At 39.0% G+C, this 25,007-nt stretch overlaps 3 protein-coding genes across 6 annotated transcripts; 2 read left to right on the top strand and 1 right to left on the bottom strand.

Annotated features, from left to right (window-relative positions):
• Positions 1-682: 682 nt before the first annotated feature.
• Positions 683-5,818, top strand: kbtbd3 (kelch repeat and BTB (POZ) domain containing 3). Of its 4 annotated transcripts, none has more exons than XM_015045992.1 (10): positions 683-851; positions 1,212-1,494; positions 2,176-2,341; positions 2,419-2,601; positions 2,955-3,128; positions 3,442-3,726; positions 3,913-4,155; positions 4,255-4,545; positions 4,660-4,809; positions 5,311-5,818. In XM_015045992.1, exons 1-10 carry the CDS (start codon positions 803-805, stop codon positions 5,431-5,433), a joined length of 1,947 nt encoding a protein of 648 aa, XP_014901478.1. In that variant the 5' UTR covers positions 683-802; the 3' UTR covers positions 5,434-5,818. The 4 variants fall into 4 exon arrangements, with proteins under 4 accessions (XP_014901478.1, XP_014901477.1, XP_014901479.1 ...); XM_015045991.1 differs by having other exon boundaries at positions 683-946; positions 3,445-3,726; XM_015045993.1 differs by having other exon boundaries at positions 684-862.
• A 331-nt stretch (positions 5,819-6,149) lies between these two features.
• sln (sarcolipin) lies at positions 6,150-8,728 on the bottom strand. Its single transcript, XM_015045994.1, has 2 exons — positions 8,420-8,728; positions 6,150-6,769 (listed from the first exon to the last, which is right to left on the bottom strand). Exon 2 carries the CDS (start codon positions 6,718-6,720, stop codon positions 6,625-6,627), a length of 96 nt encoding a protein of 31 aa, XP_014901480.1. The 5' UTR covers positions 6,721-6,769; positions 8,420-8,728; the 3' UTR covers positions 6,150-6,624.
• Positions 8,729-12,214: 3,486 nt separating this feature from the next.
• alkbh8 (alkB homolog 8, tRNA methyltransferase) lies at positions 12,215-23,266 on the top strand. The gene is made up of 12 exons (XM_015045988.1): positions 12,215-12,377; positions 13,288-13,421; positions 13,885-13,985; positions 14,578-14,700; positions 14,918-15,013; positions 15,276-15,380; positions 16,253-16,323; positions 19,029-19,135; positions 19,236-19,396; positions 20,003-20,274; positions 21,989-22,138; positions 22,492-23,266. Exons 1-12 carry the CDS (start codon positions 12,237-12,239, stop codon positions 23,080-23,082), a joined length of 2,052 nt encoding a protein of 683 aa, XP_014901474.1. The 5' UTR covers positions 12,215-12,236; the 3' UTR covers positions 23,083-23,266.
• The last annotated feature ends 1,741 nt before the right edge of the window (positions 23,267-25,007 follow it).

Genomic DNA, 25,007 nt, shown 5'->3' with positions numbered 1-25,007 from the left:
TTATTACTCTTATTATTAAGGTTGCTCTAAAGTAGCTATACAATTTCGTTACCGGAATGTGTTTTATTATGTTAACATCAGAAGTGTGGTTTTCGGCCATAAATAGCAATGAGATCAGGTGGTCAAATGAAACTGCAGTTCAGGGTAGTTTTTCCATACACTTTTGCACTCAGTAAAGTAGCGCCATCAAGTGGTAAAGGATGAGCTAGTAAGAGTACATCTGACAGATTACTGAATATGCTGCATTCGAGAGCAATTTTGGGTTTTCACATTCTTTATGCTGTTGAGTAAATAAACAATAATAATAATAATAATAATAATAATAATAATAATAATAATAATAATAATAATAATAAACTCCTGACGTTATTATTTTTTATAACTCCTAAAATACATGAATAAATTCCTTATTCCTTGTGGCAAACTGCAAGCGGGACTTTTTTTATACTTCTTGATTTTATTTATCATATTAGGAGGGAACTCTTTAGGTTGGTTAAAGGGCAAACTTAAATGATATATAGACGAGTTGAGTATAAACACAGGGTTTTCCTGTCGGTCACTGTCAGTAGACCTGCTAATTTAAGAGAACAACAATTCCCAGCGGCCGTCGCGGTCTGTAATTTTACCGACTGCAACGTATTGGTCTAAACGTTTTTAGCTAGCCTTCGCTGGCTGACTCAAGTGAAACATTCATCTCTTTAAAAATAACCCTCTTTCTTGCAGAAATTTTAGCAACAAAACTTATTATAAACTATAAAATAAAATAAAAAATTAATAAAAGGCCCTATTGAATCATCGCGTGATGTTGAGTTTCCGGAAGTTAGAGCGGCATGAGAAGAGAACTGTCCGAGGTGCTGACACTGTAAGAGAAGCTTTTCCTTCTTTAGATTAATGAGCCTGCGGTATTTTTCCACAGGAATTCAGTTATGCAATATTGTACAAAGAGGTAATATGTGCGTGTACGTTATGTTGTGTTTATTTTATTCTATACAGAACGAGTCGCTGAAATCTGGAATCTCTGATATGTTATACTAGATTTAACATGTTAACATGTTTTAAATCCGCTAAACAAGTTTGAAATATGATTTGCTTACGCACACATTTAAAATGACTAAATATAGTTTCAGTCCTTTTTTAAAAATTATTTTATTTGTCATAAAATCTAGTTTAATTTTGTTTTTTTTTTTTTTTTTTTTTTTTAATTATTTCAGATTTTGGCAATATGGATGAACATCGAGGGGTCTGTACAAGTTTGACCTCCTCCCCCAACAGCAGTAGCCCTGCTGGTAGTAAACCTGGGATTACGCCAGAATGCAACGGGGCCCAAGAGCGGCGGACGCAGCTGCGGGTGGCCGAGTCCCAGGGACTGCAGCTCCTTGCTGTGCTCAGATCGTTCAGGGAGCGAGGTCTGCTGTTTGACTTCACCATCGTAGTCCAGGAGCATGAATTCCCCTGCCACAGATGTGTTCTTGCAGCATGTAGTGATTTCTTCAGGTATCTGTCTGTCTGTCGGGATTTCAAGTTATACAAAGTAATGCATGATTGTGAAAAGGAAACCAAGTATGAACAGTTAGTTGTTCACATGTGTTCTGTACCCTGAGCCAAAACTTTATGGGGCAACCTTTTGCTACAATTACTGTTGCAAGATATTCACTGCATTGGTTTCCTGGCTTTGCACATTTAGATTTTTAAACTACTTTCCAAGATAGATGACTGGTTGTGGGGAAAGTTGGTCAAGTAAAAGTCCTTCCAAGTGTTTTGGGGAACACAGTTTTCAGGGCATCATTGCAATTCATCAATGCATATTCGCAGGCGCTGATATTACGATGGTCCTGAGAATTCAATATTAAATCACTTGCAAGTAATTTAAGTTTTCCTCTGGTACCGTTGGTGCAGCTCTAAAGGCAATTTGTTCAACAGGATTTTATTTAGGACCGTCAAGGTAAACGGAGTTAAAACAAAAGCACGAGTCACCTTGCAGTTTTTTTATTTGTAAACTTTCAATAACCCTGCATCACTTTTCCTTCCACTACTTTGTGTTAGTCTTTCCCACAAAATCCCAGCAAGATAATAAAATGCGAAAAAGTTCAAGGAGCATTAATGCTTTACAAGGCACTATGTATATCCATCTAATGATCGGTTTAACATGACAGCGTGCGCTCTTGTTGTGTTCAGGGTCATGTTCGAGGTTGACATGCGAGAGCGTGGAGATGGCTCAGTAAATCTTGCTAATCAGTGCCCTGAGGCTGTGTGTTCCTTCCTGGATTTTGCCTACTCTGGGGAGATTCTCATCACTGATGGCAACGTTGACATACTGTTCCAGCTCGCCTCTTTCCTGCAGGTAACGATGCAGTTATTAGATGTTCTTACATGCTGCAGCACATCACCTTTAGAGCTCAATTGTCATTGTCTCCTCAGGTTCCTGTCCTATTCAGGGCATGCAGTGACTTCCTTGTGGGAACAATGGATCTCTGTAACTGCCTTGCCCTCATGTCCCTGGCGGAGGCATACGGCTCAGCTTCTCTCCTTCAAAATGCCAGCGAGTTTGTGGTTGGGAACTTTTCTGACCTGTCCAAAACACAGGAGTTCTTGGACATGCAGGTGATCACGGGTCTGCTTTTCTGCTAAAGCTAAAGCAGAAAAGCATTAGCCATATATTCTGCAAATTGTTGTATGTTATTTTCAAGTCAGTTTATTAGCATTCATCTTTGTACATTGTGTTATAATTTAGTCTATCTATCCATCTGCCTGTTGTAGTTATATGACAGTGACTTAACATATTTGAAACTTGTTAAAATTCTTAAATTCAAATCCAGCCTTCATGGACTGTGTAGTTATATTTTAAATAGAAAGGCTCCTCTTTCTCTTTCTATCCTAGAAATCATGTGCCACAAAATTATTCTGTATTCTGCTTGTTGCAACATGATTTTTACAGCTTCTGTTGCTGTTTTTAGGAAGATGTCCTAAAGGCCTGCCTGAGGTCAGATGCTCTGAACATTCCCAGTGAGGAGGCGGCTGTGATGTCTCTTCTTAGATGGATTCACCATGATCTTCCAGGGAGACAGAAGCTGCTTTCAGAGCTGATGTCTCTGACCCGACTGCACCACCTGCCTGCAGCTTCCCTGATGGTAAAAACTGTCTCTGTGGACGTAACTAAAGAGACAGTGGTTCATGCTTCATACAGTCTTTAAGATTTAGATGATTTTAAAAGATGCATAAAATCCTTGTTCTAAATATCTGCTTCCTTCATTAAGGATGGGAAATAGTTTCCAAAGCTTAATGAGACAAATAAACAAGCTTTTAATCTCCTTTACTTGTCATTCTAGAGAACTTTTAACAACTATCTCCACGCTTCTTGGTCATTTTACTCAGCTGGTGACTTTCCTCCAATTAAGTTTCCCATCTGATCATTATTGTATGTTGTTTATGTTACCGTCGTAGAAGTTACGTGAGTCAGAGCCGCTTCTTGGCAGCGGTGGCTCCTGTCTCACACTCCTGTCAGAGGCCCAGAGCAGACAGACTCAGTACAATGGGCTGTTCACTGATGCGAGGCCTGCAACCACTCAGAGCTACATCTACATTCATAAGACAGAGGAGAATGGACAGAACCGTCACACCTTCTGCTACTGCCTGGAAACGGACCAGTGGAGAGAGCTGCAGACAGAGCTGGGGGAAGTTTACATTCCAGATCCACCTGGGTCTTACTTGACCACCTATGCCGAGAAGGTACTCTTCAGAGCAGAGCTTGTTTTGGTCTGTGAGTGTGATCTAATTTTTGATGTTTTTTTGTTTTTTTAAATTAGGATTAGTCATCTTTAATCATAATCCTGGATGTTGCTGATTCTTCTTAAAATATTATATGAACATTTAAAGCATATATGTACATATTTTCTGGTATCCGTCGTCTTTAAGATGTTTATCACCGGGGGTTGCCGAGGGAACTGCTGCCGGGCAATCCGCCTCCACGTGGCCGAACCCTACCACAATGCAATTGATGAGGTTTGGTGTTTTTGCCCTGTGACCTTAACCTGCACGCCTGCACCGGCCATGCTGAAGCCCAGAACCATGCACACAGCCGTGACCTGCCTGGACCGGGTCTATGTCATCGGAGGACGGACCGAGGGAGCCAGAGGGGAGGCCCCGACTCTGCTAGAGGTATAACAGTGGTTCCATGATCAGCACAGCTTTTCAATGTTAAGTATTTGGATTGCAGAGGGCGAACATCATCTGTGCCTTTTGCATCTTGTGTTGAAGGTGGAGTATTATAATCCTCTGACTCAGAGCTGGTCCTCTGTCAGCCCTCTGCCGACTGCCATCTTCTACCCAGAGGCCAGTGCTTGTGGCAGTGTTATTTACACGCTTGGGTCTGAGGTGGAGGTCACAGACTCCTTTAATCCCTCACTCGACTGCTTCTTCCGCTATGAAGCCCAGCAGGACCAGTGGAGCCGCCTGGTGGCAGAGTTTGGGCAGTTTTTCCATGCTACACTGGTCAAAGCAGTGTCAATAAACAACACACTGCATCTCTGCGATCTGTCAACGTACAAGGTGATGAGTGTTTCACTCATTGTTAGTTTTATTTTTTTTTTGTATGAATTAGTCAGATAGTTTAGGTATTAGGCTGGAATTGTTCTTTTTTTTTCTTTTTTGTTTGCTATTCAGGTTTACAGTTTCTGCCCAGAAACCAGTGTGTGGAAGGGTGAAGGGTCATTTGAATGTGCAGGGTTCAATGCTGGAGCTGTAGGTATGAGGGACAGAATCTACATTCTTGGTGGAGACTATTCACCCGACGAGATCACAGACGAAGTTCAGGTAAACTTCAACCTCTAAATTATAGGAGTTACTGTATTTTAACTTTTTGCTAAAGAGTAATCTCCAATGTAAACTAACTTCAAGATGACTGGACAGAGTTGTTCTTATTAAAAATGAAAGCAGTTTTGACCAAAAGAAAAATATGCCTGGGATCATAGTGAGATTTCAGAATTTATGTTTATCTTGTGAGATTTATCTTAGATTTTAGTGTGCTTAGAAATTACCAAGATCAAGAATACATTTCACTGATATTTGAAATGTAAAACACTGATATTTTTTAGATCTATTTCATCTATGTATTTGAAAAAAAAATAAATAAAAAAAGACGTTCTCTAATGTCGAAATGTTGTCGATTTGCAGAAAAAAAGAAGCATTTTCAGTGATTAAAGACATACATTTACTAAATTAAAACTAGAATATTCTCTGACATTAGAAAGACATTTGCTAAAGTAAAACATGTTTTTTTCCCCCCACTTTCCTGTTTTGGTGCCACTTGTGCAGGTGTACTACAGTGGGAGGAGTCAATGGGAGGAAGTGACGCCCATGCCCAGAGGACTCACTGAGTTCCACTGTCAGATCATCAGCTTCAACCGATACAGAGACCCATGGGGTGATGCAGAATGATACCCACCACACAACACTCGTTTCACATAAACACCTGGAGGAAAATGTTACTGGATGTGCATGTCTGCATTGGATCCCTTATGGCTTTTAAACATTTGCACATTGTGGATGGCAAACATCTAAACAAAGAGAAGGATAATCGGTGTTCCTCTTCAAAGATCATCACACCTGAACCAAAATGACTGTTTTTGTTTATCACATATAAGCCATCATAAGAGTTGCGTTAACCAAAGCACCTAATTTTTTATCATGTCCTCCTGTGGAGGAACCCTGTTAAAGCTCTGTGAAAAAGTTTTATTTTAGTAACAGATTATTTTTCGTGATGAAGAAAACAAGTAGAGAGCACAATTTTAGGCACTGCATGACCCCACAACACAACACAAGGCAAATACTAAGTCCTGAATTTACCTAACAATGGCTGAAAATAGACATCTATGTGTTGAGTCCTTCTTAGTCAAATATTCTCCTTATAATTTCTGCAATAAAACATTTTCTGGGCTGTTAGAAAGTGATGTGAAATGGTTCATTTAAAATGATTAGGGGAGGGGGAAAAAATGTCATGTCAACATTGACATTGAACAGCATGCTTTTATTTTGCTGCCTCACTTTCATGTGATATGCATGCCCTGGTTCTTGTGCTTTTGGTAATTAAAAATGATCTGATCTGTATTATCTGCACTGTCTGTACCCGTCAAACAAAACACCCCCTTTTTTTAAAGTAATAAAATCTAGTTTAAGAAAGCACAAGCAGAAAAACCATCATTAATGAAATATAACTAGCTGGTGTAATAAAACAAAAACCCACAAGTGGAAGAGTTTAAGGAACATAAGTGAGCACACATAATGTCAATAAAACAAACAGATGACAAAAATACTTTAGTGTGCATAAAATTATATGACCAAGTCTATGACATGTGCTGCTTGTATATTGTTTTTATTTTTTATCACACCCCCATCTCTTTAATGCTTCTCCACCTTTTTTTATAACTTTAGAAACTTCATGTATCTCAGACAACAGATACATAAATAGAATATGTGACGCTAAATGAAGACTGGAACTGTGCATAGGTCTTCTTATGATTTCAAAAACTAAAAAGACTCAACAAATGTAAACGCTGTTCTTGGACATCTAGCAAGAACCAACTCTCTCCATCTGTCCCTTTGTTTCCTCCCGCCTCGTGGCTCCATGCTTCAGTCCTGGTAAGTTTTCACCAGTAGCCACATCAGAAGCACAGTGATTAGGACGATCATGAAGTTGAGAAACAGTTCCTGCGCCGAGCGGTCCATGGTGAGCGAAGAGGAGGGCAAGACGCTTCTGTCAGAACGCTTACAAGATCTGGAAGAAAGGAGAGGTGGAAATATTCTGAGCTGGCATTTAAAAATAAGCATGTAATCAGTGTGTGTGTGTGCGCGCGCCAGTGTTTGCTGTCTTGGAAAAAAAGGTCAGAGGGTTCACTAGCTCTCAGATGTGCAGTTACCGTCTCTCAGCAGAGCCACAATATTATCCCAAGTTTGTGATACGACACTGAAACACTAATGCTGGTGATAAACAGTTTCATCTATATTTGCTTAACTTGAAAAGAGTTTTAGAATCTTGTTTCCAACAATGCATTTGCCAAGAAGAAGTAACACTGGAGAGAGGCAGCATAATACAAGACCTGCATTAAACTTTTGCAAATTATAAAATATAGAACATTGTTTAAAAACTGATGTATGCAACAACAACACTCCAGTCAAATGAAACCGTAGAACAGTAATGTCAAGTTATCTCTTAATAATAATAATAATAATAATAATAATAATAATATAATAATAATAATAATAATAATAATAATAATAATAATAATAATAATAATAATAATAATAATAATAATGACAATATTTAAAATTTCTTCGGGTGCACTTAGACAATTTTCTCTGATTACAATTGATTTTGCAGCTGATTCCACAAACAAAGTAAAAAATGCCTGAAAGCTTTTCTTCCCCAACTATGTAAAGGTTATGTGAACAAGCATTGTAAGCTACTGCACTTTTTAGGAGGATGTAAGATGTCAAATATGAAGGGAGTATGGGAAAGTTAGCTTTTAGAACTGAGGATATGTCAGAGGTTTGAACGTCACAGCAAGAATAATCTTCAGCAAATAAAGCATGTCTTTGATTTTTAATTTGCTGTTTGAGTGGTTTTTCTCTGACACTGACAGAGATTTACATTGATGAGTCAGAGGTTTAACCTTTGCCAAAAATTGACATCCCTGCGGTTGACATAATCAAGAGCATTAAAGCACTGTGAAGAGGCATGCATAAAACTGGCAGTTATGTAAAACTAGTGGATATTCTTTAGTCTCAAGAAAGACTTGAACCAGGAAGGGGAAAAACAAGCATTTTTTCCTTTTTTTTATTTTATTTTATTTTTTTTACCAATTTCTCAGTGGGAGACTTGAAGGAATTAAACAAGATCATTCAGAAAATCATCACTTGAGATGTGTGGGTATTTGTTTACAGAGACTCCCTCAAAACATCCTGGGTGAAGGAAGACAGGTGATTCAAAGGCTTCAAATTTAAGCTGGAGATTTGCTTTTTGGAAATTTAGGTGTTTAAAATATTCTAAAGATTTCTGAAGAGCATTAAAAGATTGTTAAAGGTCCTAAGGTGCAGACGGCAAGCAATGCATAACAGTATAATCAACATAAAAATTGAAATTTGAGTTTGATACTTCTCTATACGTATTGTTGAAATATATGATTAATAGCCCTGAGGACTGATCCTTTGAGGACACCGTTTGCTACACGAAGAAAGATTTAGGAGACTTCCTTGATTTTCACAAACTGAGGTCTTCTAGGAGAAATGATTTGCCTAATAGATAACTTTATGAAGTAAATTGGAATTACTTTTTGCAGTAGCTTTGATGAAATCAGATTACATCTTCTCTCCTCAAGAGGAAGATGCTAAGACAGTGCACGGAAGTAATACTCTGACCAACTGTTACCTGGTATGTTTGTTGGGATTGTTCGGATGTTTTTCTTCTTTTTGTGTCCTCCCTGATTGCTGATACAGCCTCTTGTCCTCTGCTCCTTGGAAGCTTCTCCCTCTTCTTGCTGTACCTCGTTAGATTCTTGCTGCTCACTGTCGGCCAGTTTTCTGCTTCAGTCGGAGACAGGTTCTGCTCCTAAAGTAGCCCACTCTCAGTGGACCGCCCATGGCTCAAATACACACAGGCTGATGTCACACATCAACTAAAAGACCAACAGAGGCTGTTATTTTCCACAGTATCGTCCACTGGACTATTTTCCATCTATAACCTTACAGAGTCTCCCTTTCCTTCCACACACAACAGAGGAGGGTTATTTTGGCAGCCTTGTTGAAGATACTTGGTGGGTCGCAGTTGTTCCAAACACAATCCTTGTAACATCTGATAGATATTGGAAAGTGTAACAGTATCTAGGTCAGACCCATACTCTGAGTAGAGGAGAAAAACAGAGCAACAACAAAACAAAACACAAGGTGTCTTGCGGTTGCATTCATGCCTAGTGAATTTAAACCACAACTGGAAATGATTCTTTTGGTGATTCTGAACGATTATGCACAACTTGCACATTATGCAAGTTGTGCATAATGTGATGTGGAACGTAAATCATGCATGGTTTACAGCACTTTTTACAATAAAAAATTTGAAGCCTGTGGTGTGCATTTGTGTGAACACACTTCTTGGGGCGTTGGGTCACTGGGTGTGAGTGGAGGTACCAAGCTGCATGGCATGCCAGTCTACAACTGGGCAAAGTTCTGATTCATTTTAAAGATTATTTGCAAATAAAAATCTGGAAAGTGTGGTGTACACCTTCTGAAGACCGTAAATTCCATCTTCCTTCTGAAGTCACACATCTGACAAATAAAACCTGATTACCTGAATTTTAATTTTAGCTTTCTCATGACATTTTACTTTCCAAACTTCTGATCGAATCAGTTAAGTGTTAAAAGTAAGTAGCAACTTTGATTTGATTTAGCTTAGAAACTTGAGGGAGTGAAAGAAAATATCTGAACCAGCATCCAGTTGCAAACTGAGAACATACTTCTGGACTAACAATCTCCTTGGCAACCGGTTGACAGCCAAAGAAGGACGTATAAAACAACCAACATAAGTAAATGGTTCATATGCTTTTTTTTTTTTTTTTGTTAAATGCACAATGCATGCAAATTTTGTTTTTGATCCAGCGATTAAAGTTGACATTTCATTTGAATTCATTTGTAGAAGTCGCCTCCTCCCTTTGCATCCTTAAGTTGCCTCCTCTGTTATACTTGAGCTTTGACAGTTTACAACAACAAACCTCTTGGCTCATCTCACACTCAACAGCTGCTAACAACCATGCTATCTCTGAACGAGTGTTAACACTCAACGGTCACCATTTTCTGCTCGCAGAAGGGGCACATCAGGACAAGGCGCCAGCTCAGCTGCCTTGATCTCTTCCATCAAAGAATACCAAGGTCATTCCCTGAGGATTTAACGGATGAAAATAAATGTAACTTTATCCTGCTGCTGTTCTTCCAGCCCCACATCGATAACTGCAGCATGCGACCCAGGGATTCCCATTGTCATGGATATCCGGTGCTAAAGTGATTGAATAAAATGGAGCGGGCACCCACTGCGACAGGTGTGAGCGTATCCAAGACAGACGTGAGCTGGCAGAGTTACTGTCTAAATCAGTGATGAGATGAAGAGTGTCAACAAAGCCTCATAGACACCGTTCCATGCATTGTAGGTCACTAAAAGTGTGTGTGTTTATGCATAACTGTCCATTAAACAGAAGTATCTATTTTCCTGTTTGTTGATCCACATTGCTGATCTATGAATCAATCAAGCAAAAAAACTGAAGAGATAGGTCTTCTATATGAAGATAACAATGAAAAGAACCGATTCTGGGTTGTATTGTTGGGCACTTTGTCACTGGCATCTTGTCACATATCAAAGACAAACTGAAATCCCAAAAAGCTGGAACCAAAGTGCCACAAATCACATGATCCTCAGAATCAGATCCCTGCTTTCACTTCCTTTCCCTATCAGCTTATTTCAACATAAAAATTTTTTTTCTTACTCTTTATGTTGATATCTTCCTGCAGTCAGTCATTGAAGACAGTGAGATCATGCTCACAATGTTAAAAGGGAGTATCTGGTTTCTTTGTCTGTCCATCTTTGTTCTGCAGGCCAAGCCAGTTATGATACAAAGATGCCTGGTTGGCTGTTGACCTTGAATTCCAGCAGGTGATGACATATTTATGCAGGGGATTTCACTCCATTTCTCCCCATTGCACAGCTTCTTCAGAGCTTGGTGGGGACTTTAGGTGAAGCTGCCCTTGAGCACTGCAAATCAACCACTGGAATCAGCTTGCTCTGATGTCAATACCGAGGGAATGGACAAAACACATTTATTCAGCATATTTTGCTAATACAGACTGCTTTTTTCCATACTTTATCTTTCATTTCTGCAAATAAAAAAATCAAGTGAAATGCGTCCAAATGCAATGAGCTGGAGTTTGTTGATTGCACACCTGTTAATTCCTGTAACGATCAACAATGTCGACAAACGGAGACAAACAAAAGAGAATTTTATTAGCCTGCTTAGGAAAGACATGCAGAGTATTGTTATCGTGATCGAGAGGGAATTTGTGTGGTCTCCCCTCATACCAGCTGTTGTTTTGCAGACTAAACAGAGCGTGCTGTTTCAACAACGAAGGGCTCTCACCGCCCGGCACATGAGATGACTCTGGACAGGTGACAGCTTGGTTACACAACTAACCCCAATCTATTAATGTATTTGGACACAAAGATGGACAAATGTCCACAAGTGGAAGACTCATGCTGGAGTGCTTTTTAAAGCCAAAATGGATCCCAGAGTCACTACTCTTGCTGAGACGCTCATCTCATCAGGACAGAAAGTTTTGTGATTTGTTCACAATTATGAATGGTCACTTAGCCTATATGTAAGGGCATCTACAAGTTTAGAAGGGGTTATTCTTAGTCTTGAACTAAAACAGTGAGCAACCTGCAGTGACCTTTCTTACTTTATTGTTAAATAGCTATTCTATGGTGATATTAATAAATAGTGTTATTGTGCTGCCTTTGAGCAGTTTGAACAAATTGCTCTTTGCCTTTTTTTTAAACATAGTTATATATTTTTTTGTTACAAACACAAGACAAAACCTTTTGTCAGCACAAACACAAGCAATATTCTACAACAAAAATGCAAAAATACAGCATTATAATCATTCAATAGTGCCAGAATTCTTGTTATTTAGGGTCACTCAAAAGTAAGCTCTGGAGATGCAGCTGTATGAATTCTGTCTTCTATTTGTAGTTATTTACAGTATTTCAAGGTCTGCTAATAGAAGTCATAGCCGTTTGGGAGGGACTTTACCTTATGTATGTGCAATTTTCCTAATCATAAGATTAAGTATGAAGTCCAACATTTCATCTCTACATTCAAACTTGACTATGATATCTGTACGTATGATTTCGATAGAGAGCTTATATTTTTTCCATTGAGAAATTTCAACGTCCCTTGAAAAAACAAGTAGCAAGAATTGTAAAGGATGCATTACAGTCGCTGACTCAACTCGGTAAAAAAATACGAATTTCACCCAAGTCCTTAAACATTGGGGGGTTTTCTTACCAGCATAAATACTGTGCAAAGTTTTGAAATTAAGTTTTCCTATTTTATTTGTTTCATCTCAGCTAACACAGATCACACGTCACAGGCGGAACCATAGTTTGAGGGTGCTAGTTGTACCCGGACAGATTAGGTAGACGAATCATGGACTGTACAGTGGTAAACAACGTGAAAGCCGCTACCAGAAGAGGCAAAGAAGACAAGAAAGTGTTGAGAAAACAGCTGAAGGCCAGTCACACTTTACTGAAGCATGAAGGCATCAGTACAGCATCGCAGCCTACCAAGGTGAGCAGACAGGAAAGGGGAAAAAAATCCCAAAGAGAAATCATTACTTTCACATGCGGATAGTTTAAATTGACATATGTTTTATGCATTAGCATTTGTAAATTTGTATTTGTAAAAGTAGCTTATTAAAATAATTCAATTAATACCGATATGGAGCCGTAGACATTATGTGTAAAAGTTGGAAGTGCCGTTTTAAGTTGCTAAATATTTTTGCCTTTGGCTTTGCTTTGAATCATAACACAAATCCGACCACAAAATGTGAGAAAAAAAACTATTGTTCAATTAAACAACTGCTTCTAAACAGTTGTTCAACCAAAACCCATTTCTATTAAAGATAAAGAACCTTTTTTGCAGAAGAGATCAAGAAGTCAGTAAATACCAGCGTATTTGTAGGATGAAGTTACATTATGGCCTTGGTTTGGTTCTTTTCCATTATGGTGGTCAACACATTTTCTCTTTAAATTTATTTCCCTATGGACATTTAAAGACTGTAATACTTCAGGCTTTCAGGCTATTGTTGATTATTTTAGTGTGTTAATTTTTTTTTAATCTTAAGTAGAGTTCAATTCTATTTCCTTCCATGATATTTTTTTTGATAGAATTAAACTTTATTGCTTACTAAGGCAGAACTTTTATGTGTTGGGAGCTCTGACAGGGACCTTGTTGCTTGTAAAATACAGGTAAAATCGTTGACTTAAACATCAGTATGAAACACTAAATTAATATTCTTTGTGCAATACACTTTGGGGATTCTGAGTAATTCTTGTTAAACTAGTCTAACTTTTGGTAACCTTCAAGTAACCTAATCAACTTGGAGCCACTATGTACATTATGTGTACAAATGTGTAAAATATTCAGCTCACCGGACAGCTGAAAACTCGCTGATCCTCTTCTTCTGTCACGCCCGCAGAATTTGGTGGTGGCTAACGGAGGCTTGGGGAACGGTGTCAGCCGTGAGGACCTCTCTGCCGCAATGAAGCAGTTTGGAGACGTAGAAAGTCTGTTTATGCCTCCTCAGAAGCCCTATGCTTTTGTCACGTACAGGTATCACCGCAGCAAGAATCTGCTGTTTATCATTAAGGCAATCTGTTCAAGTGAAGAAGTTATTTAAAGCTAGAAAGAAGTAATAGCTTCATCAAACCTTGGAAACCATCTTAAGCTTTTCATTAAAGTTTCCTGACTAAGTTAAAACACTGAACATGAACAGTGGAGAGGAAACATAAACAGCAACCAAATACTAAATACTGAGACCTGTCCAACAAAAGCTAAAATTCAAGCGTCTCATTTTATTTCCAAGCGTCAACTTGTTTTACAAATGTATTATAACATATTGTGACCAATAACTCTGACCAGTTTCTTGAAAATTTTATATAAAGTCTTTTTTTTTAATGTTTGATATGTTTGTTGTTGTTCAGGACTACCCAATCCTGTCTTTTTTAAATAAATTGACTCTTTGACCCAAATGTTTTCTTAGTTTCTCTTGTTTTATTGTCTTTGTCTCTCCCAGATCAGAAGATGATGCTCGGAAAGCTCACACCCAGCTTAACGGGCAGAAGCTCCAGTCTGGGGAGAACAGCGTTACTCTCTATCTCAGTTATGTTGACTCAGGTACGTATTTTTGGATGTATCACATATGTAGCTACATTGTAGCTCAGACGTACAGTATTGTGCAAAAGCCTTGAGTAATCCTTCTGTTCCACTTTTGAGAAGGCAGACCCACATTTTATGTTTTTCAGTGCTCCCAAAACCTAATAACTATTTTTAGGAATACAGTTATTTGCTAAAAGTGCTGGTATTAAGGGTGAAGGATGACAGCCCTTTGTCAGGTGTGTGCTGGGCTACACCTATTTCTTGAAAACATGACTTTCAGTTGCTTTTCATCAGCAGCAGAAAGATTTTTTTTTTTTTTGCACTACCTGTTTTTCTTTTCACCCTTGATTATCAGATTTCCTCATTTTTTTATGTTCATACTCAGCATAGAGTTACCTAAAGTTCAAAGAAAACCTGTAATGTACTCTCATTAGCTTGAAGAAACTGCTTTGTAGTAAGAAAGTTTGACTCAGGAGCAAAATGCAAAAGAAATAAGCGATGGCTCGGACTTGTAGATAAAGAGTCTCTGGAAATCATCTCCTTTAGGCAACCTGATTTTGCAGCCTGTGTCTATACCGTCACTGCATGTGTTACTAATATTTGTTTGCAGTAAAGCATAAAGAGGAAGTGCGGGTCCATTTTCCTGAAGGATTAGCTCTAGTGGAGGATTTTGTGTCTCCAGAGGAGGAGGCTCTGCTCCTCGCTGCTGTGGACTGGTCAACTTCTGACCAAGGTAATGAAGCGCGTTGCTCTTTCACAAACCTAAACTCTTTTAAAGCTTAGAACTAGATCAGTGTTGCAAGTAGAGAAAATACATCTCCCTTACCTTGCTGAGTGTTTAGTGTTAAATATCTATGTATAACTTTTGTAAAGTTGTTCAGATTCTGGCGTAGGGTCACTTGTTTATTTTATCGATTTTAATCTAAGATTTTGATGCTTTGTTTGTTTAGCTCAGAAAGCTTTGAAACACAGGAGAGTGAAGCATTATGGCTTTGAATTTTGCTACGACAACAACAACGTGGACAAGGACAAACCACTACCTGCAGGTAGTCACTTTAATCCATATAATACTTTCCGTAAAGCATAAAGAAGTGTTGATCCATTTTCCTGACGGATTAGCCTGGGTGGAGGATCTAGCAGTTTAATTTAACTTGATTAACATGTCTTGTATGGCTTCTAGTTACTTTACCTTTGTTGCATCCCGTCTTCTTTATTTCAAGAAGTTGATGAAAGGTCTTTTTATATATATATATAATAAACATTATTATGACTCAGATAAATCTTAGTGTAAATAGTTTATCTGTCCAGGTCTTCCTGAGGAGTGTCTGCCTGTTTTGCATCGATGTCTGCAGGATGGACACATTAACGTCCTGCCTGACCAGCTGACTGTTAACCAGTATGAGAGTGGACAGGGTGAGTGTGTCCGGTTTCCAGTTAATGTTTGGTGTAACATTTTTTTACACAGTAAACAAACAATTGCTCAGTTTATCAATTGCAACTAAGGGTTGCATTAGCAACACATAAGACTTAGTTAGGTATTTATTTAAGCATTATTTATATCATGTCTCATAACTACTATCTTTTCCTAATTTTTTAAAGAAAGTTGTTCTTATTCAGAGAATGTGTGTCGGACAATCTCTGAATAAGAGAAGTACTTCTTACTGAGGAAGTCTTTACAAGTAAAAATAAAAGACATAAAAGACAACATTGTTATTTTTCAACATTTGATTGTGAATTCACACACTCGTCAAGTATCACACAACTCCTTGCTTTTGTATGAAGACCTGATTCCCTCTTGAAACTTTCACAGTTTTACAGAAGGAAGTGGTGTTGTTTATGGTTGAATTTTTTAGTATTAGTAAAATTTATATTAAATATTATTTTATGCTAATAGTTTAGAGAAACATGCAGGCTGTTGTAGAATGTCCTAGTTTTTTTTTTTTTTTCCCACATCACTGTATTTATGCAACTATTAATTCCATCAACTTAGCACAAAACATATATTTTTTTATTTACCACCAGGTGGCAGCAGATTCTCTTTAACACGCCAATATAGTTTCCCCTCCTTGGATCCCGAGCTCTTTAATGCATGTCATAAAGGTTTAAAAATTGTCTCCTGTTAGCCTGACATATCTGATTTGTTGTGAAATGTCCATCCATTTTCTTTACACCCTTGTCCCTAGTGGGGTCGGGATGTTGTGAAATGTTTACAATACTTTTCTTTTCATTCAAATGTTCAGGATTCATTTCACTTTTCAAGTCTGTCATATTTGTGTCGTTTCCAGGTATCCCCCCTCACGTCGACACCCACTCTGCCTTTGCCGACACCATCCTGTCACTGAGTCTCGGGGCAAAGGTAAATCGCTTGTGTTGTAATAATCTCCTTTGTGACTTGTGATGCAACTTTTCTGTCTGTTTTTCAGCTCGTGCAGTAACCTATTTGAAGAGCTTTATAAGATGTAGGAATAAATTTGATGCCATCAGTTTCCAGGGATAATGACACGGATGAAACAGCAGCTCATCAACCTGTGATTCCTTTCCCCCAGACTGCTGCTGTTTCTGTTGCTGCTGATTCTTGGGTCTTCTCCTTCTGAATCTGCTGAGAACATTTTGACACATCATAGTTTGTGTGGCATTCTGCCAACGTGGTTCACGACTTGCTTTCTGCAAGCTTTTGTCGATGGTTGCAAGAATGATTTGTACTTTAGAGAGGATGTATTGATGTTTTTTATGGGTTTGTCTCCGTGGGCTGATTGTGGCACATTGACTCCCAACTGACCCCACTTGTTTGAGTGATAGCGGCTAATCTATTAGCAGTTGGTGTCATCTGTTACAATGTCATAACCAGACAGGCAGACTATATGTGGCTGCAGGGCTGTGGATTTGGGCCACTCCATATTATTAACATATTATAGAGGGAGAACCCATCTGAAAGTTTTGGTCCCAAAGAAAATTATTATTATGATTATTGCATTGATTTATTTGCTTGTTTATTCATTTATTATTAAGCATAAATACAAAGTATTTATACACTATGAGCCATTCATTGAATTGAATCCTACATTGCTGTCCTGTTAAAGCCACAAATATAGAAATTTTAGGATTGTCTCTGAGCATTTTATGTGATAAATCACCATACAGTGGTGAATAATTGTGAAGTGGAAGGAAGATTAGACCTGGTTTTTAAAAATGTCTTTCCAAATGAAAGTCATGATTTGTCTGGACCTGTGTTGTACAACAACAGTCTGATATTTGACCCAGTTCATCTTTGAGCTTCGTCAGATTGGATGGAGACTATCAGTGAACAACATTGTTTCTTAACTCTTACCCGATGTTTTCAGTCAGATTTATGTCTCGACTTTGACTAGGCCACTTTGAAACAAGAAACATGCGTGATCGAAGCTGCCCACTTTGGAAACATCTTTCTGCTTTATATTTTAAAATGATCATAAATGACTGGAAAAAGTCTGACATTTTGACGTATGGTGTCAACATCTCTTTCAGGCTCTTAGCAGATTTCCTTCAATTGTTGCCATATGTTTAGCTCCATCCATTTTCAGATTGGCTCTGGCCAGATACCCTTTCCCTGCTGTAGAAAAGCATCTCCTAAGTAATATACTGCCACCACTGTGCTTTACTGTGGACATGGTGTGTGTGTGTTTGTGTGTTGTTTTCAGATACAGCTAGAGTTTTGTAGCAATCAAAATAGTGAAGTGTCTCATGTGACCAGAGCACCATCTGCCACGTTTTCAGTTTGTTTTTTTCTTACATTTAAAGAATTCTACACATAATATATCTGCTTCCTTCCACTACACAATTATGCACTTTTTTCCAGAAATCAATCACACAGAATCCCAATAAAATATGTTCAAATGTCACATAGGAACTTGTGTGCTTCTGTATCTGAGACTGAGGGAGAAGGATGAGCAGTCCTATCGAAAAGCGTATTCTCCCAGCATCATCATCGACTCAGTCACATTCCACCGCTTTCACTGATTGGCTAATTTTCTCTCAGATGAGAACAGTGCAGACCTTTCTTGCCTTTCTGGGGGGAAGAAGGAATGAGTTCAGCTGTGGTCCTAGGGAAAGATCTGATCATTTGCTGGAGCCTCTCGTGCTCTGTCACAGGAAAACACAAACTCATGCCCTTCTTTCTCCCTTCTGCCCACCCACACTCTCACGCATGCACGCACACACACACACACGCCATCACTTCGCAGAATCCAATTTTCCTCCTGTCAGAAGTTGGAGAGATTCAGTTTGAAGTTGTGTGAATGTAATTTCCCTGCAGAGCGCGAGCGGTTGCGTGCTGTACGGAAACATTAGGATCAAACGCAGGCGCCGGGATGAAGGTGACTCCGCTGGTTAAAACGGAGGGCAGACACAAACTACATTTGTTGACGGCGGTCTGACAAATTCAGCAGATTTATGCGGGACGTGTCATAAAATCCGATGTTGGATTTTAATTCAAACATTCAGTGTGCAACATGCCTGCATTACATTTTCCTAATAAAAGACATAAAACAAAAACATGCTGCTTTTCATCTTAACATTACTAAATAAATATAATTGGAAAATTAAGGTTTAGTTCTTCTACCACTTTTACAACCTCTGAGAAAATGCAAAGGAAGTTACAAGAAAATTATAAATGGAAATTTAGGAACTTGCAAAATTGTTGACTTTTTATGGGAATTAATATCAGCTTATATAAATATACTTGGATGTTCGGTACATAACATACACATAATGTCATGTCAGGGAGTGGTCCGGTGGTCTAGTAAAGTTATCAAAAGTATTTAAAAAAAAAAAAAATGTCTGGTTGATCGATATGAATGAATGACACGTTTCTGTAGCAGGACACAGATCAGATGGTTTAAATCTTACATATTTAAAATAGTTAACTTCTTTGGACTTTACGTCAGTCTGGTGCGATGAATCTTCATGATGAAGACGCGAGTTGTATCCTTTGTCTGCCCGCCTTTTTCGTGCCTTTTTTTTTTTTTTTTTAGATGAATAGGTTTTTTGTAGCCGTTAAAACTTTTTCGCTGCGTCTTCATGCAGACGGTGATGGAGTTTCGTCACCCAGACGGACGAGTTGTTCCCGTTGTGTTGCCTGAACGCAGCCTGCTGGTGATGAAGGGGGAGAGCAGATACCTCTGGACACACGGGTGAGCTGGACGGTGTTTTTATTTTTCTCGCTGGTTGCTCAGTGTGCCGGCTTTTTCTTCCCACAGTTGAATCTCTTGAACTTAATTCTCTCTCTGTTAGGATTACCCCACGGAAGTTCGACCTGGTGCCAGCTTGTGAGACACGGTCGGCTGATCATTCTGAGCCCGACCTCGATTCCCACGGCGATCTCACTTTGAGCAAGAGGGGCACCCGCACGTCCTTCACTTTCCGCAAAATCAGACACGAGCCCTGCTGCTGTGGTGAGGCTGGCACACAGCCGATATGGCAGGGTCGAGACAGATCTAGAAATCTTTTAAGAATTTAGCAAAGTTAGTAAATGTTCGATTTAAAAGGTTAGACTCTTTTATTATGTTGGTTCGTTACAAATTCAGTGACATACTTTAAGTGTTTATGATGTATTGTCAAGTTACAACCACAGTCCTCCATATTTGTTATTAAATGTTATCTGACATATTAACCTATAAAAGCAATGTGTACCTGAGATGGGTGAAGAAAAAGGGTTTCAAACATTTTTTACAAATCAAAATCTAAAAAGTGCGGCGTGTCTTTGCATTCAGTGTCGATCGAATGTCAAAGCCGTTTAAGAATGGACACTCGCGGATATCGATTCCCAGTTGAGATTATCTGTGAGTGGCAAATTTTAGAGTTCTTCCACACATGGATTGTGACAAATTAAATTTGAACAAAGTAGCTGACTTTGTTGTTTCTCATTAGCAACATTTTAAAGATACATAACAGCTTTTTTCATAAATCTAAACTTTATGCAGCATTGCTGTTTGAAGCTGCACCTGAATATCTCATGGATTTAAAGGACTGTCCCATGTCCCCCCGCACCCCCACTCCAGCCTTCCCCTCTGCCTGTGACAGTCAGGGAGGGTCCTCCCCATCCCCGCCATCTCAGCCCTCTCTTCCTAGTTGCCACGCCGATGCAACCCGTTTGGAGGAGGAGTATGTGCACCTGGTGTACAACGCCATCGCCTCTCACTTCAGCAGCACTCGCCACACTCCATGGCCCCGCGTTTGCCACTTCCTGTCCTCGCTGCCACCCGGAAGCGTGCTGGTCGACGTGGGCTGTGGAAACGGGAAGTACCTGGGGGTCAACCCGCAGCTGATCACGGTGGGTTATGCACATAGTTCAAGAAACAGTCTGTGTGACCCCCTGAATGGACAACTTATGTATTGATTTAGATTTATGTTGTCATTTAAAAAATGCGAAAGCGGGCACTAATCCAGAAATGTGAAGATATCCAGTAGGTAGCAGTAGGTCATGATTTCTCATTTCAGCCCATTTTTTGTTTACTTAGCCAAAAGTATCATTGAAATCAAAAACAAAGCCAAACTGCCCCGGGATGTTAAAGGTGTTTGTTTTCCTGAGAAAATTGAAACATGTTATTAAGGAGGGTTCTTATTTTAAATTAGTTTTAAACAATTTAAAACAAAATTGTCTGTTTTGGGTGGGCACCACATGGAGACTGGGGAAAGAGCCAAACAGGAGATCCTCTGAGTAAAAATGTTACTTTTGCCTTGACACATGCTTTACATATTCTTATTTTCACCATTTTGCTATTTTGATGATTTTTGCTTGGCTGGTATGTTTGGTGTGTCATTCACATGAGCGGAGCTGCATCATTGCGTATATCATCCATAGGCATTTGCTCATTTTTTGATTTTGTTGGCAGACAGACCCTCATATTTCTGCTGTAAGTGCTGGTGATTTGTGTTAATTCTCGTTTTCACACAGACGTTTTCCTGTGTTTCGTTCTGTAAGCCAACTAGCTTAGCTTACAGAACTTATTTGTATTTCTTTTGAAGATAACGTTTGGAAAGTTTAAGGAGCTTTGAATCTTAAAACAGAATAAAGTCCGTACGTAATTTTCTTTTTTTAGTTTTATGAGTTTCTATAAATACTCCAAAAATATATATATTTTTAAAGGTTTACCCTGCATTTCTGCTCACCTGTCCAAAGCTCAGAAGTCCAGTGACTCTTTAGCTCCACAGCAGAAGAGGCCTGGAAATCAGCAGAGATCTTCATCTGACTGCTGTGTTTTGCTGTTGATCTAAAAATATAAAGTAAAAATAGCCAGAAAAGTTGTCTCGAGTTCAGGCTGTAGAGGAAACCCTTCAGTAACACAGAACATCTTACTTTGCTCTTCAACGCATGAAATGTGTAGATCTTTGTGCAACAAAGCAGAGGATGAGATCAGTGTTTTCTTGCTCCGGTCTCCGCAAGACGCCATCCTTCGCATTAGCTCGGTTTCCATGGTAATATCCAAATTTTCTGTTTACGTATGCACACGAGGATATTCATGTTTGGGGATTTAGGAGAAGCGTGTAAGCGGCTTATCTTGACTCAGACCGTGGCTGTAATAAATCATCAGTGAGAACATTGTGATTATGCAGGTCGCACACCAATTCTCTGAGTTTGATTCAGTCTTCTTCCTCCTCACCCAGCGTTCCTCTCTTCAGCTCAATAATCCTTTCCTCTGGTTCTCTGGCCCTCCTGTCTTTTCCTCTGCAGTTTGAAGCCATAAACATTTTCAAATCCAATTGAAAGGAAAATGGCTGCTCTTGTGCATGTGTGTAGTAAATATTTTCTCACCAGACCACACGGAGCCTGATTGAATTGACTTTTGCTTTAAAATATTACCAGAACTGCCGAGCCCAGACTTCTTTCTCCTTTTCAATTTCATTCCAGCTCTCTTTACTTTCGCTCATCTTAATCCCAACTTCCTCAGGAACTTCCGTCTTTTTGATGTCTTTATTATGTACACTGGATGCTTAAATCTTACGCTCTGAGCTGATTAGCTCGCCTTGTGTTTGTCTGATCTCAGGTGGGATGTGACCGCAGCAGCGCTCTGGTCCAAATCTGTGCAGAGAGAGGATTCAACGCGTTTGTATCTGACGCTCTTAACGTCCCCCTTCGAACGGACTCATGTGACGCCTGCATCTCTATAGCTGTTATACACCATTTTTCCACACAGGTGCGGGCAGCACATTCACACACAAACAAATGAAATGCATTGGACACAATCGTACTAACCAGAAAGTTATCCCGCTGAAATACAATTGATATTCTGCGTGAGAATTTCTACAAATGTGATATTTGTAGAAATATTACAATATTGTCACGAGACAATGATGTTGCCCAAAATGTTAAAGGTCACAGAGTGATGGAAGCACAGATGAGAAAGAGAGGAAAGAAGACAATAGACAAGAATTGCAACTGATATCTTTAATAGTTTTGAATTGCTACTGCAATCCTTCACCAACTTACTTTTTTTCCCTCCACTTCTTCTTGAAATGTTAACTCTTTAAACGTCCGCGTGTGTTCCAGGAGCGTCGGCTGGCAGCTGTGAGGGAGCTGGTCAGACTTCTAAAACCTGGAGGTCAGGCACTCATCTATGTTTGGGCTTATGAACAAGAGTACAACAAGCAGAAATCTAAGTACCTTAAAGACCACAACAAACCACAGAATGGAGGGAAAAGTAAAGACAAACCAGAGGAAGTCCAGGAACCGTACAAAGAGCCAAGTGTCCTCAGCGCCAGCCATTTGGACAACAACCACACTGGAGACTTAAAAGATGACAGCAAAATGACGGAAGGCAAGCTTAGTGTTCACACTAACCGCACAGCCTTTAATTCCCAGGACCTTTTGGTTCCCTGGCACCTGAAAGGGAGGAAAACACCAGGAGAAGAAGAGTCCAGTTCTGGTTTGCACACCACAAACAGTCCAGACTCTAAACTCAGTCCAAGTGTTGACACTTCTCAGGTTCCTGGTGGGAGTTCAGTCCCTGTTTTTCATCGCTATTACCATGTCTTCCAGCAGGGGGAGCTGGAGCAGCTCTGCATTGAGGTGACCGGAGTCAAAGTGCAAACCAGCTATCATGACCAAGGAAACTGGTGTGTTATATTAAAGAAGGAATAACATCTTAAACTAAATTTAAGTACTCATACACAGTTTTTAATTGAACAATTTTGGAAGTTAATCAGCTCGGATAAATGATCTGTGAGGGTCTTGCTGAATATTTGTGTCTGTGGAAATTTATACTCATCTGTTTTATTTGTCCTGTCAATAAAATACAAGTTTTCAAGGAATGCTTTAAATCTTATAATCTGGTGTGAATTTAATTTTTTTATTCAAGAAAATGTTAGTGGCAGAGCACTTACAGATGGCAGATTAAAAGAAATGTGCAACTAAGTAGGATAATTTAAAAAAGAAAAGATATATTTGTGCAAAAAAAAAAAAAAAGATAATACAAGAAGTGAAAAACTGCCAATAACTGCAGGGATGAAAACATTGTGGGGAGCTGTGATAGTTATAAAGTCTTGCAGCTGCTGGGAGGAAGGATCTGCGTTCGCTCTCCTTTGCGCAGTCTCGCTGTAAGAGCTCTCCAGTTCTGGTCTTCCTTATGAGCTGATCTAACCGCTGTAGATAGGCTGCTGCTCTACCAGACAGCATCATAGAAACTGGCTGATGCCACCACAGAGTCTAAGAAGGTCTTCAGGTGCGCTCCAGAGGATATTGGGCTCCTTCTGACCCTTCCTGTAAAATACATCAGTGTTTTAACTCCAGTCCATCGTATTGCTCAGACGGACACACAGGTACTTACGATTCCACTATCTCAACGTCAGTTCCATAAAGAACTGTCCATCCTGCTATTTTTTTTCCTATTTTAGAAAAACAAAATCTGCTCCCCAGACTGTTTAAAAACAGAGACAGGTGTTGGCAAAGAGTTGCAATTAGAACATCCCTCAAGCTATCAGCAATAACGCTGCTGTCATTGAAGCCTAGTGGTGGCTGACTAATCCAGCGACTGAATGTGCATTTTATTTGAAAGGATTATTACAGGTTATAATTAAGTCTGCATGAGCTTAGAGTGACAGAAAACAACAGAACCATAAAGGTTTAAGGGTATATGGCCTGAAGAGTTCTTTTATGCTGAATCCTGACAATAAATGGAGCTAATTCAAGCAGACTTCTATTGCGCTGGGAGATCTCACGCAGAAACTGGCTTAATCTCTTGATTATTCTTCATAGTGCACAGGCTTTTCAATAATTATCTCAACTTTATTATTATTACTTTTTGTACCCCATTCCCTTTTAATTTGTCTTTGAGGTCAGTCTCTGCTCTGAAATCACTGAGCTGTAACTAAGACATATAAACTTTCTGCCAGACCTTTTCCAGTTAAAGGGCTGCAGTATGTGGTGGCGCTTCTGGCTCTGGATGATCTGCTCATGTTTAATAAGTCAAAACTATTTTTTTTCTTTTTAGAGAATATCTTAAATTGTATCATAGTTCACAGTCTGAGCATTGTAACATGCATATGCAGCTTTTTTTTTTTTTTTTAAACAAATTTTGTCTATTATACCTAACCTGCATTATGTTTATTATTTTGGGTTGTTTGGTGCTGTAATTTAGTTATTTATTACTAACTGCTAATTTTCAGTAAAATGTTAGTTACTTTTGTTTTCAAGTTATTTCAGTTATCGTTGTGAGCTTTTTGGTCATTGACAAAGAGGTACTAACATATTTGTCCATGTATGTATTAAGTAATGTTTCTAAAGCTGAAATTAAATCAATCCTCTTGCGGTGTCAAGAGGGTAAACTGTTTTTCATTCTTATTTATCAACATACCAATGATTATTATAAAAGTCATATTTCAAATCATGTCCTAAAGAAACAATGTCATGTAGGATTGCTTTCGTCTCATAAATTAATCATAATACATATAATTGTGAGTACAAAATGTAAAACATGCATTATTTATGTGGGTATTCACAAATATGATGTGATGTGTGTCTCAGCTTCGCCCTTCAGGAGCAAGAGGGTATTTTGTCATCAGGCTCAG

This window comes from Poecilia latipinna, unplaced genomic scaffold, assembly GCF_001443285.1.
Source record: "Poecilia latipinna isolate Pla-1442-1.1 unplaced genomic scaffold, P_latipinna-1.0 Scaffold759, whole genome shotgun sequence".
In the NCBI taxonomy this organism is placed as follows: domain Eukaryota; kingdom Metazoa; phylum Chordata; class Actinopteri; order Cyprinodontiformes; family Poeciliidae; genus Poecilia; species Poecilia latipinna.
The sequence above is the reverse complement of the archived record's forward strand: the minus strand, read 5'-3'. Positions and strand labels throughout refer to the sequence as shown.